General features: G+C 37.8%; 1 protein-coding gene across 2 annotated transcripts in view; it reads right to left on the bottom strand.

Moving 5' to 3' along the window:
• MYLK (myosin light chain kinase) overlaps positions 1–15,993 on the bottom strand; it is a 208,426-nt gene that overhangs the window by 143,307 nt on the left and 49,126 nt on the right. For both annotated transcript variants that reach the window (XM_051623195.1, XM_051623196.1), the window contains exon 2: positions 5,652–5,809. In XM_051623195.1, the coding sequence (XP_051479155.1) occupies positions 5,652–5,809 (158 nt within the window). The remainder of the gene's footprint in view (positions 1–5,651; positions 5,810–15,993) is intronic.

Genomic DNA, 15,993 nt, shown 5'->3' with positions numbered 1-15,993 from the left:
GTCCTCATACTATATTTTTGATAGAGTGAGTCTACTACTATTTAAGTTCAACAAAATTATGCGTGGGCTGCTCTTCACATAATTATCAACTGAAAAAATGCTTGTTTTGGGCAACCCTTTTTTTTTTTTTTTAAAGCAACAACCTTACTGCAGACTATTTTATTGGTCTCAGAACCCAAAGATTACAATAGGGGGGAAAGATCAAGAGAATGGGATTCAATGGCTAGAGAGCAGTAAATATTCACATTTTTTGTTCTCAGCTTCTCCATCAGTTTTCTGCAGAAACCTAAGTAATTTTCTATATGCCTTGAAGTATCTTTCCATACAGAATTAACATGGAATAAAGAAACCTGGATGAGAGGACTGACATTCACTGCTTCCTTGTGTTGGCAGTCACAGAGTAGAGCACTGCTGGGGTCAGTCCACCCTGATGCTCTGTTTGCCTACACACATCATCAGGACTCCAGGGTCCCACAGGATTTTTCAGCTACAGAAAGCCAACCTGCTTTCTAAGACTTCCCCAGACAGTCAAAAAAAAACTTTTCAGTGCATCTAAACACAGAAGGGGAACCAGAGGATTAGCTCACCATTTTATAAACAGATGGCAAGGCCTGCAAACCCAAGCAAGAGCTGAACCTGAGCCTTAATACTAGGATGGGCCAATTCAGGCTGACAGCAACCCTTAAGCTGCAGGGTTTTGGGTGAAGTTAGGGCAACATTTAAATAACTGCTAGGTTCTACAATGGAGACAACTTCCTCTCCAATCAGAACTTAGAGCTGGATAAATAAAGTCCAATATTTAGAAATCAAATTTCTAAAAATGAAGGAAGCGATCTCCACAAAAAGGATGGAGTTTGAGACATAAGACAGGTGTCAGTTTTAAGGGACTGAGCCTGTAGTCTCTGAAACACCAGTAAACAGGATACTAAGTAATCAGGTAGGCACAAAAACATGCAAAGTTGTGGAAACCTTCTAAGGCCACTCTCTGCCCATCACAAGAAAATGTACAGATTTCAAAATTCCAGCAAAAAATCTTTCTAGGGTTCTTCGCCCAGCACTGGTATTAATATGTGCTTGACATCCTTGTGTGAGTTAGAAAAGCTAGTGAAATTCCTGGAAATGCTTAAAAGCTTTATTTCATGTAACTGTATGGAAAATTACACTATTTGTATCTATACTAGTCTACTGTGATGATTTGAACCTTTGCTATAGAATAGTGCAGCTGAGTTTTGAAGAGTTAGAAACTGAGACAAATTACATTTTAAACTAGATATATGGCCAACAATCTTGTACTTGCAGGTCAGCTCTGTGATGTAATTAAAGAACCCTGCTCAGTTTCAGAAAGCGAACATCCAAAGACTGAAACAATTTGATAGGACACTGTGCTTAGACTATGAATTGTTTAAATGTTTTAATCTGTATCAAAATACCACCTTGCCCAATAATTTACAGGTGCTTATTCGGGTACTGTGGCTCACAAGAATTTCTCTGTCCTCTCAAACACTTGCCACAGAAAAACCCATAGAAAGGAAGAAATCTCCTTCATGAGGATGCCATTAAGCATTATAGAATTATAGAAAGATAAATACAATCACAATTTAATATTGCAGAGCACTGATAAATAATCCAGTGATTAATACATCTGAGAAACAAACAGCTTTAAATAAAACCTGGTAACTCTGACCTGCTCTTCTTTTCCCTGAATATTTTACATGCTCTCACAGGCAAGCTATAATGCCTTACTTAGCACCAGGCAGGAGATTATTACTCTGAGCTGTTCACCTCACACATGATGTGCAATTGAAGAACAGCACATCATTCAAATCCTAAAAAGCTGGGAAGCCACATCACAATTTCAGAATAATCTGAGATGGTTTCCCTACAAATCACCACAGCAACTGATTAAGAAACAACTGTCATGTCCATGCAACAGATATTTTGCGAGCATCACTTACTTAGATCACCACTTGCCAAGTGGTTCCAATCTTCAACTAGTGCTCCTGGCCAAAATGAAGCTCATAAACTTGAAAGACAAAGAGTTAATTTTTTACACTAAGGTCACATTGGAAAACTCAGATCTGCAGTTAGATATAGATAAACTTGCTGAGGTTTTAATAAGAAAAAGCAGGGTGGTAATAGAAAGAACAATAAATAAATAATTCCTGTTAATGGTAAGTCCAGTTCTTTTCTACCTCAAATATCCTACACTTACGGGCTTTTCCTCAAATTCTCTGCTCTCCTTAATCTTGAATTTCAGCTTCACACAAATTATCTCACATGCCACTGGAAAGAAAAGCAATGAGTCTTACTCTGGGGCTTTCTCTTCCTTGTTCACTTAATGAGAGTACAGGATCATCACAACATCAGATTTATATCCTGTCTTGAATTATCAAAATGTTTGTTCTTTCTCATAAGATACATTCCACTGCCGAGGAACTCTTTGAAGAAAATCTCTTGTCTAGCCATTTTTAAAACTTTTTATTTTTCTTTAGCCTGAGTCTAGTTTAAAATTTCTACTGTGTGATGAAGCAGATTATCAGCAATAACCCATTGTAACATCTGTAGCCTATTTTCCGGAAAAGAAAAACCTAAGTATGTTCAGAAGCTACTTCTATTACTAAGGAATAATAAACAGCTTTTATTAAGATTGTCCTTCTGAACAGGTCCACCGTCCTCCTGAACCTCTGGAAGATTAAAAGTGACAGAAGCAGCAACATTGTAGTAACCATAGTACTAACATCTGACGAATCCAGATGACACAAGCTCTGCAGGCTGCAGTCTACTGCAGCTACTAAGTGCCAGTACCCTTTCAAAATGTACTGTTTCATTCCCCCTTGCCCATGTTACTAAATTAGAAGCACCAGGAAAATATTAATTTGAACCCAGAAGTTATAAACAACAGAACCAAACACAGGGTCCCCAACCATAGAATCATAGAAAGATTTGGGTTAGAAGGTACCTAGAAGATCAACTAGTTTCAATTCCCCTGCAAAGGCAGAGACACCTTCCACTAGACCAGGTTGCACAAAGCCCCATCAACTTGGCTTTGAACAACTCCAGGGAAGGGGCTTCCACAACTTCCCTGGGCAACCTGCTGCAGAGCCTCACCAACCTAACAGTAAAGAATTTCTTCCTAATGTCTAACCTAAATCTCCACTGTTACTTTATAAACTACAGATCATACAGGCTCAGTTTTAATAGTCTGCATTACAATTTTCAAACTAACTTTTTTTGCATAAGATGATAAGGAGAACATGATGTCTTTCATTACTCTTTATGTCCAATTATTATAATGCATGTTGCTCTTTCACTTTCAAAAATAAATTTTTACATTTCAAGTTCATATCAACCTCCAACTAGGCTGGATTCCAAGAAACTGGAACTAATTCACAAAGATTGGCTGGTTTATGTCTTCATCTGTTATATGTTTCTTCTCACCTGTGTTAGCTGAAAGAGGTAAACCAAAGCTTCTTCAGGGCAGCAAGCTGCACTGAACAAGAAACCAGGCAATGCTCCATGCACAGCAAGAGGCTGAAGTGCCAAAGACAGGGGTTGTAACTGTGCAATCCTGGTTTGCCGAACGGTTAAGGCAGGCTACTTACCACAAGGTATCTGCAGCTCTAGCTTGTATTTCAGTGGAGCTGTGCTCTTAATACTTGGCACTCACAAATATTTTGAACATTAAATGTGTTGTTCAGCTATACAACATACATGCTAGTATATTATCATCCCTATTTTAAAGATAGAAATCCATGCTTATATATCAAATGCATAGGACTGGATTTTAGATTTTCATCAACTAGGTTTTATCCAGGACTTCAATAATCTTTGTTTCTTCAATGAACATATGTCTGTAATTTTAATTAGTATTGAATTTGTGTGTGTTTTCCAAGCTACTAAAAAATCCTCAGAGTTTACCTTTCCAGCCTTCAAAGCAACTTTAACAAGGGGATAAGTATCCGTGAAAAATTAACACCTTAACACCAGATCTGGAAAAAAAAAAAGCAAAGTGGTGGCACTCTAGGCTTGTAGACCATTATATTTTCCCCTTGCTTCCATTTGACTAATAATAAAAAGTCCACAGAGTGCATCAATAATTTGAATTATCCCATTTGAGGTTTTAATTAGGACATATAGGAAATATAAAATCACATCTTAGCAACATCACATGCTTCAGCTTTGATTTCATTGTGCCGTTACTGCCACTTTCTCTGTTGTCTGGCAGAACCAGAGTTAGAACAGTCCTGAAGAAGTGTAGGAGGGTATGTATAGGTGTAACATGCACAAAGTAACAATGTGTTGTCATTTTTCCACTGTGTGCCGCAAAGCAAGATGAAATACTGAGGCGAAAATGAAAAAAGTAATTTTTAAAAAAAGGATAAACGCAGTAATAAAGGGAGCACACACTGGGACTGACCAATGTCATACACACAGAGGGTTTCTGATTGGTACCTTACAATGACGATAAAAGTAAGCTCATTTTTTAATAAAGTCTTTGTGAAGGTTGGATAAAAACTTGTTCTTTGGTTTAAGCACTTTCATTGACATTATCTGCTTTCTACAAAAAATGCCAACTCTTCTTCAAAAACTCAAATTCAAGAACTACTTCTGAGTTTTGGTTTTGCACATTAACAATTACATACTTGAAAAATTGTTCTTCTGCCCATTTCCTGTTGAAAGATCCTAGTTCCTGGCCTGCTCTTGGATAAACAAATAAGATAAATATCAGATGCCCTCTGCTGGCCCTTTAAGTTTGAGTTTTAGAAGTTATGAATTTCCCAAATTCCTTCTAGCCCTTATTTTATTACAGTAAAGCTGCAGTTTCCTGCTGCTGTCAGACAAGTCCCACCACTTCAAAGATTAAAACTGTGATGAGTTTGATGAGATAGTGGTCAACGTGCAACCAGAGCATGACATGGACAGGAGGAAACTAAAAGAGCTGAAAGGGAAATCCAGCAGCTTCAGGGAAAAAAAAAAAATGGCTTAAAGGAAGTAAAAGGAAGATAGCTAGGACAAGGAAGAAATCATACCGTGATTGAAGTGTGAAAGAAATATGGATACTGGTAAGCACAATTCAACATCCCAAGTGTAAAGGTAAGGTGAGAATGTGGGGTACACACCCCACCACACACCCTTTTATACCTTTTGGCTTCACAATTTTCTTTGGACAGAACAGTCTTTCCTCTGAAAATGCTATTTTTCCTTTCAGGTTAACAACATGTATGACAATTGGTGCAGCTACAGAAATGTCACAACTCTCTACAGATTTCTATCTTGACTTCTAGGAAGAACATGCTGTAGCAGGATTAGATATGTCTTTCGCATGAAACTTCACGAACAAGCAGATTTGGGATGCAGGGAGATGAATATGCAGTAGGAGAATAGGTACTCCCTGATTAGACATGGCTCTTGAAGCAGTTTTTTCTTGATACTAAGCTCAGTGCCTGTCATGCTCAACCAGGTTATACTTAGCACATACTTGGGTTTTGCAACACTCTACTCAGAAACAGACCTGTAATGCTTTACCCAACACTGGTTTATTCTTGAGGAGTAAAGGTCCTGTATTGCAGAGGTAACTTCACTATCTTTGCAGATTCAGGAAAGGGCAAACCACATGGAGAAGCTCTCCGTCATCTATCTCTGTTACTTACCTTCCCTTCAAATCTTGCAGTGGCTCCCAGTTGCACTCGGATATTCCGAGGAGGAAGAGTAAAGGCTGGTGCTTCAGCAGGGACGGTGGGGCTGACTGTCAGGGAGGTTTTAGAGACTCGAGTAGATGTCACCACTTTCACATCCCCCATGATGTGGACTGTAAATGAGAAATAAGTGGTAATATAAAAGTGATGCTGATTAGTTACTTATATTACAGTAACAGCTAACAGCCTAGGAGCAGATTGTTCTATATGTATGCAATATTCGTGTACATAGTAAGTCTTCAACCTAAGGTGACAACTGCTACCTTCTGGGAGGTGAACTGACACCAGGAAGATTGCCTGGTGTGCCTACAGTTGTGGTCAGGGTCAAAGCCTTGAGCTGAACTCAGTTTGAACTCTCAAGTCCCAGGCCAGAGCCTTAAACAAGAAGTCACCCTTTACAACTGCAATAAAAGGTAATAACTTATTTCAGGAGGATATTTTCACAATATGACTTTGATTTTCCTGGCCCAGAATACACCAAAATCAGTAAGTCTCCAAAGTAGAGCCAGCGTTTAACAAGTACTTACAAAATAAAGAGACCTCTGTTTGCACTGGGTTTAAGTTGCAAGTGGGAATGTGGAAAATCTGATTTTTTTATACCATGCTTTCAAGGTCTTAAGAAATATCTGGATATCTCCCACTAAAGTACTGCTAGTACGTAACAAATGCTTTTGCAGAAACTCCAGATCTCTCCTGCAAATCCTTCTTACAGCATAGAAACCAAATTCCATAATGCTAAAAAAATGGCATTTTAGAAACCTCATTAAAGATATCTGCTTCAAAGGTGATTCGCTGCTACACATAATTCCCAGTAGAAAGCAAAAATAATAAAAAAATAAAAAACGTGTTTTTGAAAAGCAAAATTTTGAGTTTTCCAGAAAAAAATAGTGGTAGCAGACCCTAGTACTAGACTATTGGTCCTTGAATAATCTACATAAATTAGAAGCCCCATTATAGAATGCCAATTTAATAGACAAGTTTAACAAAGAAAAAAACCTGAGGAAGGGACCCACCAATAGGTCACGTTGAACCAATGAAGAACACTAAGCTCCAAGTCATAATCCTCTGCCACATACACCAATCCATGAACTGATTGTATTCCAGAGACAAGAGATGAAATTAAAGACTTCTTTTCTAACTAGGGTACTTAGCACCCTAACAGACAGCCTAACAGTCTCTTAGAGCTTTAGTCACTGCAAATGAAAAACCATTTGCCTGAAGAAGTGAGAGAATTATTTCAATTAATTGTTCTTTCATTAAGGACCAGACTTCAAATTCAGTTCTCCCCAGCTAAAACTGCAGTTTATCCCTGCAGACTTTCAATCAATTACACAGCTGTAAACTGCTGCATACTCCTCTGCTAAGCTGAACCTTTCCATAGCCTATAAATGTCAAAATGTGCAGTCTGTCTAGCTGTGAAACCCTTAACTATCAGATCAGACTGTCAATACAAGGCTGCCATAAAGTTTTCGGACCACTACTAGTGACAGTAATGTGCCAGGTATAATACAGATGCTATGGAAATCATCTTTAGTTTGAAGACACTGTAATGCATTTGATTCCATAAGAAGTCAGTAGAAAAACCTATCCTTCCACACACAACTGTATCAACTTTGCAGAGAGTTTACAAAACCAAAACAACATTAAAAAACAGATAATCCCTAGATTTTGTTTTTCAAATAATATTGTAAGAGTAGTAAAAACAAAGAAAGAAAAAAACCAAACCTGCCAACATCCAGAACTTCATTCTGGTCAATACCATTGTAACAGGTGAAAGAAGCAAGAGAGAAAACTACATGCACTGCAGATGCTAAGAGGACTATTCTGTAGGGACAAAATACTGTAGTATCTGTCTTTATGTACAGAGTTCTGCTTACGCAGAGAGACCTTAAGGAGCTTGCTAAGCATGACATCTGCTTATGCACAGAAGCCTCCACATGAAGTAAACAACAAATTCACAATGTACCTAAATAAAGTCACTGGCACATACCTGGAAAACATTATATCGAACATAAGCTCATTATCCAACCATCACTGTGCTCAGATATGTCTAAACTGCATTTGATGAACAATCCTGTGGTGAAGAAAGATCCTCTATTGAAAAGAATTACTTAAAAGCCCAACACCATCTTTCCATTGATTTCTCTGGCTATTCAATCAAGCCCTACACAAAACGAAATGGAAAAAGAAAAAAAAAAGAGAAAGAAACAGGAGGGGGGCAAATAGAAAGAAAGAAAGAAAAAAAGTCCTGAACAACTAGGCCACTCCTACTGCTCAAGTTACATTCCTGTTGCATTTTGATAAAATGTCAAAAACTGTCAAAAAAACCCATTGTCTAACACTGAGACTGTAAAGCATATCATAAAGCCTTAGTTAGTATTTTCCATAAGCACATCTTGCACAGATTTATATTTTTCTCTATGAAGTGTCCAAACAGGACTGAATTTACAAATTAATATTAGCTCAAATCAGCACAAGCAGTTTTCTAGCAACAGAAGCCTCTAATCACCCACATTTAGCAGTCTGACTTTAATCAGCTATATATACTGAAAATGCTTTTAGTAAATGACTAGGAAATTTTTAATTTTTTTTCAGCTTAGGGAACAAAATCATTCCATGTTGTGCAGTCTGGTGTTACTACGCCCAAATATTTTAAAGAAATAATGTTCCAGAAAACAAATCTTTTCAAACTTAAAATTTGGCAGACAAGAAGTAACAGAAACTTAAAGACTACAGAATGTATCTGATTATTTGGTTTTTCTTTTATGTAAAAAACTGTCTCAAATGAGACTATCCTCCAGAATCTTTTTCTTAGGTATATCAGGCTTGCTGCTGAATAATATTTCAAGGATGCTACATGAACTCATAACATTTCATTTCACATACTGCGTGCACCTAGACTATGGTCTTTAAATAAAATGGACTGTAACTGAAGCTGCAATACAAACACTGTGGTATTAAACATAAAAGAAAACCACCATTCAAATGTTGGCTTATAGGGTAGTGATGTGGTTAGAGAGCATTTCTACTCTAGATTTTTTTTTTTTTAATCCTTCCTAAAAAGAACATAAATCCTTACAAATTCTCACTGTGTGCCCTCTAATCTTTCTAATACCAAAGCATAGTAATGTGTTTCAAGCATTTTTTGTACTGGGAACAAATCTGTCACTCAATACTCCACTCACAAAAATAACCCCAAAAAAGCAAACACTAAGAAATCCACTTTTAAGTTTTTTCTCCTCCACTTATTTCATATAAGTAAATACTTACCATCAGCTTCCTACATAACCATTTAATTAGACTAATTTCCTTTCACCAGGTCCTTCCTCCCAGGCAGAAGAAAAATGAGTTGCAGAGAGGGCATGTGTGTGTGTATGAGAGAGAAAGCTTACACAAGTGAGAGGAAACCAGAGCTGTCTGCTGAAAAACCTTTATTTGATTTACTGATACAGCTACTCTGCTCCTAAGCAGCACATTTTCACTTGGTCCAGCTATTCTGTTATTTTAGCCAGACTGCCCTCAATAACCTCTGAACCATCTCTGAAATCTGGAGAGAACCTTTTGAGCTCTTTAAAAATAGGAGCAAAATGACAGACAGCCCAGGGGTTGGAGCATTTGTCTGCTGTTTGGAAGTCCTGGTTGAATTCCCTGCTCCATAATGGGCTGCCTACATGACCTCAGGCGAGTCACTAAGCCTCTCTTTTGCCATGGCTCCCCATTTGTAAAGTGGGGATTATTGTATTTCTTTACCACAAAGAAGTGCTGTGAGGATAACTGTATTAGAGAGTAGGAAACAGGCTACAGTAGAGGGACCACATATATAGGATAACTAGCAAAAAGAACAAAATTACCATAAACTTACAGAAAGACAGGTCTCATTACAGCTTTCTTTTTTTATAAATCAATCAGGGGACATTTCAAAAAGCACACATTTTAAAGCACTAGACAAATATTATTCTCTTACTCAGATCACTGAATTCAACATTTAGTCCCTAAGAAAACTTATCTACTGTGCTTCAAAAGCTTCAGTATATAAAAGTTTCTTTCATCTCTAAACCTGGTCGGCAGGATCCTCTTTTCAAACACCTTATTTCCTTCTCTTCAGCTTCCTCCTTTATCACAAGGACTAATGTATGGCTACCATACTTCTACACAAATGTATAACTGAACACATTCTCCACAGAACTACAGAAATGAATTTTCGCAACCAATATGACTTATTGTTTCATTCTTGCCCTACAAGACCACACAAGGATGCAGCTGGCAGCTACCGGTACCCAGGAAACAGCATGTAAGGAGAACAATAAACCATAGATCAGCAAAGGTGATGAAGTTGTGTAGATTTAGCAGATGGGAAGCAGTTGGAAGCTGGAACAGGAAGTAAGGGACTTGTAACCCTAGCAATCTCAGCCACACAATTCCAGGAAGTTTCTCCTTCAGACCCAGTAACTAACTGGCATAGACCTCTGGTGAAAGAATGGCAATAAGGTTATGCAAGTAGAACTAATTTGTACTGTCCATGCTTTTAATACAAAAGAAATAGATATTTTCTTTTTCCAAGGGAACAATAGGCTTCTGTTCACAAATCACACTTCTGTGATGCTCAGATCTTGCTGAGCCTGTGTGCTATGTCTATTAAAGGCCTTGCTAAGTGTTGTGGTCAAGCAGAACCTCAGAATATATCCTGATACGAGGGGAGCCAGCATAATTTTGCATCAGTCCTGACATGTCTGGGGTTTCTTTCTGTCATCTCATCCAAAAGTGATCCTCTCACTTGTCTTCTGCCTACCTAGCTTCTAGAAAAGCTCCTTCAACATAATTTTCCAGGCATTTTCTACCCAGTCCCCTAAATGTTCTTTTATTTTCCCAGTAAAATTTTTTAGTGACTGTTAAACATGGCAGAAGGAAGAGGATCAGATGCCAAATACTCATGCACAACTCCATGATCCAAAAATTTTGCAAGCTTAAGTCTTGGCCATACCATGTGTGTAAAATCCCTGGGAATGTTCCCGCTATGTGCATTTAATCACAGAATCACAGAATCTGCATAACTGTCCCAGACAAATGGGAATAACAGATCAACTTGTAATTTCTGCTAAAGCTTAGGCTCACTAAAGTGACAGCAAAAAATTTCCACATTAATTTACAGTTTCTTTTGGGACTGTCATACCAAAATTTTTCCTAGAAGTAACCAAGTTCTTAAAATCCTGTCATTTCAGTGCTTTGGATTTCACACTCAACAAGTCAGCCATGAGGCTTTGCATTAGCAAGAAACTTATACACAGAAAAGGAAAGAACAGGTTCAAACTGCTCCAGGTGCACATTTTAACAAAAGGCTATTGCAGCCCCAACGTTTTATTCTGATACAATAATGTTCTGCAGGCTGCTTTAAAGACTGAAGCACTGTCAGGCTCCAAAGGAAATGTACACATGTGAGACTGTGACAGAGTCTGAGTGATGAAGTACAGTGAAGCTTTCAAAATTGAGGTTAGGACTTTTTCTTATGTAGCACTGTGCAATATCTTCTGGGAGTTCAGGCTATGCCACTTGAGATGAGAACAGAAGTGTTTTGTGGCAGATTTCCTTTAGTCATTTGTATGGCTTAGGTGTCCTTACAAGAAAAAGGACATCTGTTCCTACATCCTCTTTCAGGGCTTTTGCAATGCTCAGCTCATTAGCTTTTGCTGAGCATGCAAATCAGAACAGTAGATACAGTAGAAGTGTCCATAAGTCAAAGTGGCTAACCTGGCGTGCCTGAGAACAAACATCATAATTAATACTCAGCTGACAAGTCTCTAAAAGAGGCAAAGATACTGTCATACAGCCCGTGTGACACAGAACTGAGTTATTTTTAGCACATGGGGGGGTAAGAAAAGCAGCTATTTGTCTAATTAATACATTTAGAGCTTTTATTATATTTGCATAACTGATGCAGTGTGGGTTTTAACCTGAAATGTTTTCCATGGTTCAGTCATATAGGTGGGTGTGGAATTTCACCCTGATCTTATATAAAAGAATAACTCAAGATGATGTTTAGTAACCTGGACTGATTTAAAGATAGCCTTATTAGAGCAAAAGGAGGACAATAGTCAAAACCTGTATTTATATAAATTATATAAGAAAAAAAACAAAACTAAAACCCAACAAACCCAAAATAAGTCTCATGTGTTCTCATCAATGAAAAAGAAAATCGTGCTCAGCTGCCTGGCAAAGAAATCACTAGCAAGGATGTGACTTTCTTGCAAGACAGATAGTTATAAACATCCTCTAATTTTTAATCAATTTAACAGTTCTATTTGGAGTACTAAAGATCCCAGGCCCACTGGATTTGTACAGATATCTAAATTCACCTACTGCCAGTAGTCATGTTGCTACAACAGAATACATCTAACATGAACTCTGACCTGTACCTTTGCACAATTGTACCTTATTGGTTTATTGATATATTAAATCCGTTGCAAAGGTTGTTTCAGGTACACAGAAGGATGTGGAAAAACAAAAAAAAAAAAGAGAGAAATGGATGTATACCTTTGATAACATATTAATCTTGATTATATGCAGACACACCACATTAATCAATTATTCCATAACCACTGAGCATTAAACTTTAAGAAAAACCATCCTGGTTGCAAAGCAACTAGACATGCATCTTAAGAGAATGCAATGACATTTTAAGACTCAAAACCTTGCAATGTTTAATTTGAAACATCAGATTAAGTAGCAGTAAATCAGGAGAGACAACAAGAAACAGCTTCTTTGCAGCTGTTATCTAAATGTGACATGTATTGGACAGGTTCAGTACAGCATCAATACCTAAAAACTGTTTTACAGCAGCAAATTGAAGCCAGAGGGCAACCCAAATGTCAAATGGGATGCAAGCTGGGCTTTTTCTTGCTGATTCCAAAGTGGCTTCATATAAAAGTATGCTGGGGAGAGTAATTCAATCTGAATTCAAAACCTGCTACAATTCCAGTTTACAAATGACATTAGAAAAAACTAAAATAACTTCCAAAAACAAGACCTACAGAAAGGTTTTCAGTGTACTAAGAAGCAGATCTCTGGTAATAAAGTTGTACTGATTTTCCTTTAAAGAATCACTTACAGAACCCAATATATATCAAAATCCAAACACCTTAAAATTGGAAAGGCTTGGACTAAAAATCTCAGTCTGAATTTCATCACTGACAGCTGACCTCATAAAGGAGCAAACTTTTAATAATCCCTTCTATGGTCCTTAAAGAAGGATTTTCAGGATATGCAGAGCAGGCATTTATAATATCTGAAGAGAGAGAGAGATTACACCATTCCTCCTCATTTTACCAGTATACATTTGTTCTTAATTAATTAGAAGGGTAAAGAAGCTAGTGAAGGGCTAAGTCTTATGAGGAGCAGCTGAGGGAACTGAAGCTGTTTAGTCTGAAGAAAAGGAGGCTGAGGGAAGACCTCATCACCTTCTACAAGTACCTGAAAGGATGCTGTTAAGAGGCAAGTGCTGCTCTCTCCTCACAAGTAACTGATGATAGAACAAGATATAATGGCTTTAAACTGCTCCAGGGGAGGTTTAGACTAGACACTGGGAAGAACTTTATCATTGAAAGGGTTGTCAGACATTGGAAAGTGCTGCCCAGGGAGGTGGTTGAGTCACCAACACTGGATGTGTTTAGAAGTTCTCTAGATGTGGCACTTAGGGATAGGGCTTAGTGCTGGACTTGGTAGAATAGCATTTATGGTTGACTCAATGATCTTAAATGTTTTTTCCATCCTAAGTGACTCTACAAATTTGTATCTTATTCTTTAAAAGTAAAGAAAATATCTGGTAGTAGCTAGTGTTAATGATAGAAATATTCACACATCTAAGATCATCCAAAATTCAGAAAGACTCCTGGGTGTGGGTATGACCTTGATCACTGAACAGCAGGACCTGCACTACTAACCTGTTTTTGCCAGAAAGAAAAATTTTCCCAGTACTGTGCTACTTTTCAGGACATACACTGATGCAAGTCGCAGAGAAACCTGTAGGAAGACATTTTTTCAGGTCACTTTCACACTACAGATGAGAATTTCTGGCTTCTTTCTTCCCTCCAACTCATATCCATGTGGCACCTGTGGCTGAACAAAGAATACCTGAAGATCACCTGGGAATCACAGCTGACCATGGATTTAAGAAGACTTAGGTGAAACATTTGGAGTAGAGACTTCTGAAACCTTCTTGAAATAGAGTTTCAAGCGCACAAGCACAAATTTGTAGCCACAGATCTGGTTTTAGGCCTTAATACTCATCATACCCAAACCTGCTAATACTGCTTTGCTAGCAGCAGTACTCAGCACTTAAACAATACCTTCCATCCAAGCCCCTTAAAAGTTATTTGTATGTATTAACTCTCTCAGTATTCAGGAAAAATTATTCAGATGATTCAGTACTTCAGTGGTTCAGCATAAGACTACAGAGCTGAGAGACAATTAAAAAAGTAAAATCAAGAAAGATTCAAGGACTGAATAAAAAATCTTCTAGAAAAAGAAGAAAGAAAAACCTTATTTTTTATTTTTCATGGTAATTCCTTTTGAGTGCAGGTTTCAGCAAGGCTTCTATCAGAGCTCAGTTTAATTCTGGAGCAAGTTAGCATGGGGTGAGTTTTGAAACTTTACATATCATTTGATTTAAATTTTTAAAATTACAGAAAAAAACCAAGCATTTTCGGTGCCTTAGTGGATGTAGAACATTCTACTAAATTGGCAGTTTACAGTAAAGTTGTATGGGGGGGGGGTTATATTTATTTTTTTGGTTCTACATTTCAGAGAAGAACCACAACACAAACCTTCCTTGATGCTGATGCTGCAGGTGGCCAATTGCTATTGCCCGTTTCTTAGCCAATAGGGCCATAAAATTACATGAAAGGTGAGTAATGGAAATTTTGTGGCTCGTAGTACACAATTTTTAGCCTCTAAATTTTGCTTTGTGCTTTAGTTTCAAATATAGCCAGAACTCAAAAACAAAGAGATGCAAGTCTGCCAAGTTCTATGCTGTTTGGGAAAATTAACACATGCATTCTACTGGCTGAGGTGCGTGAACCCTGGGGTAACATTGGAAAGAAACCTGTTGACTTCAGCCAGAGATAGACTGGTCCATGGACAGACATCACTAAGTTTCAAATTATACTGCAAATACTTAATATGAAAGGAATTAGGTTCATTCGTTTGAAAGAGCCACTGATTCTTCCTGCTGAGATTCTCCTCACAAGGCCAAATTCTGTGCTGCCTTCCACTCTGTGAAGTCCCATCAACTATCAGCAGAAAACCTCGCCCATAAATTCTGCAAGTTTATTTTTTCTTGAAACAGCAGTTTCTTCATGTATGCAAGCCAGCCTACTCCAAGCATTGGTGATACATCAATCCTTCACCATGAACTTGGCACTATAAAGCAAACAGAAACACCACCTTGCTGAAAAAGTTATAATCTTGATGTGAGATGGAGCTGTACTATGACAATACTTTTTTCTTCTGCATCTCCCTGCCCCTTAATTAACACAGTTGGCATTATTTCATAAAAGCAGTAGACAGCATGCAAAACTTTTTGCTGCAAGATGCTTCAGACAGCCAGCTACAGGATTTAAAAGAACATCTACAAATAGATTGCAGAAGATATTTTCTACAGGGGTAACAGCCCTCAAAACTTCAAGATAAAGGAAAGTTTGCCAGAGAGCATTAGCTTATAGATGGTCCTCAACACCCTTAACCCCACACTACCTATCTGACACATGGCAGTTTCCCATGACCTTTTTCCTGTCTCTTTTCATAGAAGGAAAAAAGTGAAATCCCCAAGAGTCCTGTCCAGGACAGCTGTACCAGAGATCATCAAGAAGTTAAGTCTTCAGATGACAAAACCTTTGATGGGCCTCTACATGCATCCTTTGAGCTGAATACTTTTTTGCTTTACTGTCCAGGTTTTAGCAGAGATGTAAACAAATAAGATCAACTCCTAGCACTGAAGTCATCTGTCTGCTCTTCTCACAGCTAGTAAGGTTCCACATCCAGTACTACAACTCCAAGTTTGAACCAGCTGGAGGTTTTGGAAAGTAGCAAACGAAAAGTGGTACTATTTTTATAAATTCTTATATGGAATAATTCCCCAAATCGGCCTCACAAGGTGGAGAATCTAAGATGGAAATTATATTCAAACACAACTTGCTGCAAAGAATATGAAGACAAATTTATTCTCAATGTACTTGAGAAATAAGCTGTGAAATCACAAGCTTTTAATTGTACCAGGAACAATTTAAACATTAGGGAAAAAATTTAA

This window comes from Apus apus, chromosome 6 (assembly GCF_020740795.1).
Source record: "Apus apus isolate bApuApu2 chromosome 6, bApuApu2.pri.cur, whole genome shotgun sequence".
Taxonomy (NCBI): Eukaryota; Metazoa; Chordata; class Aves; order Apodiformes; family Apodidae; genus Apus; species Apus apus.
This window is presented reverse-complemented; position numbering and strand designations above follow the sequence as displayed.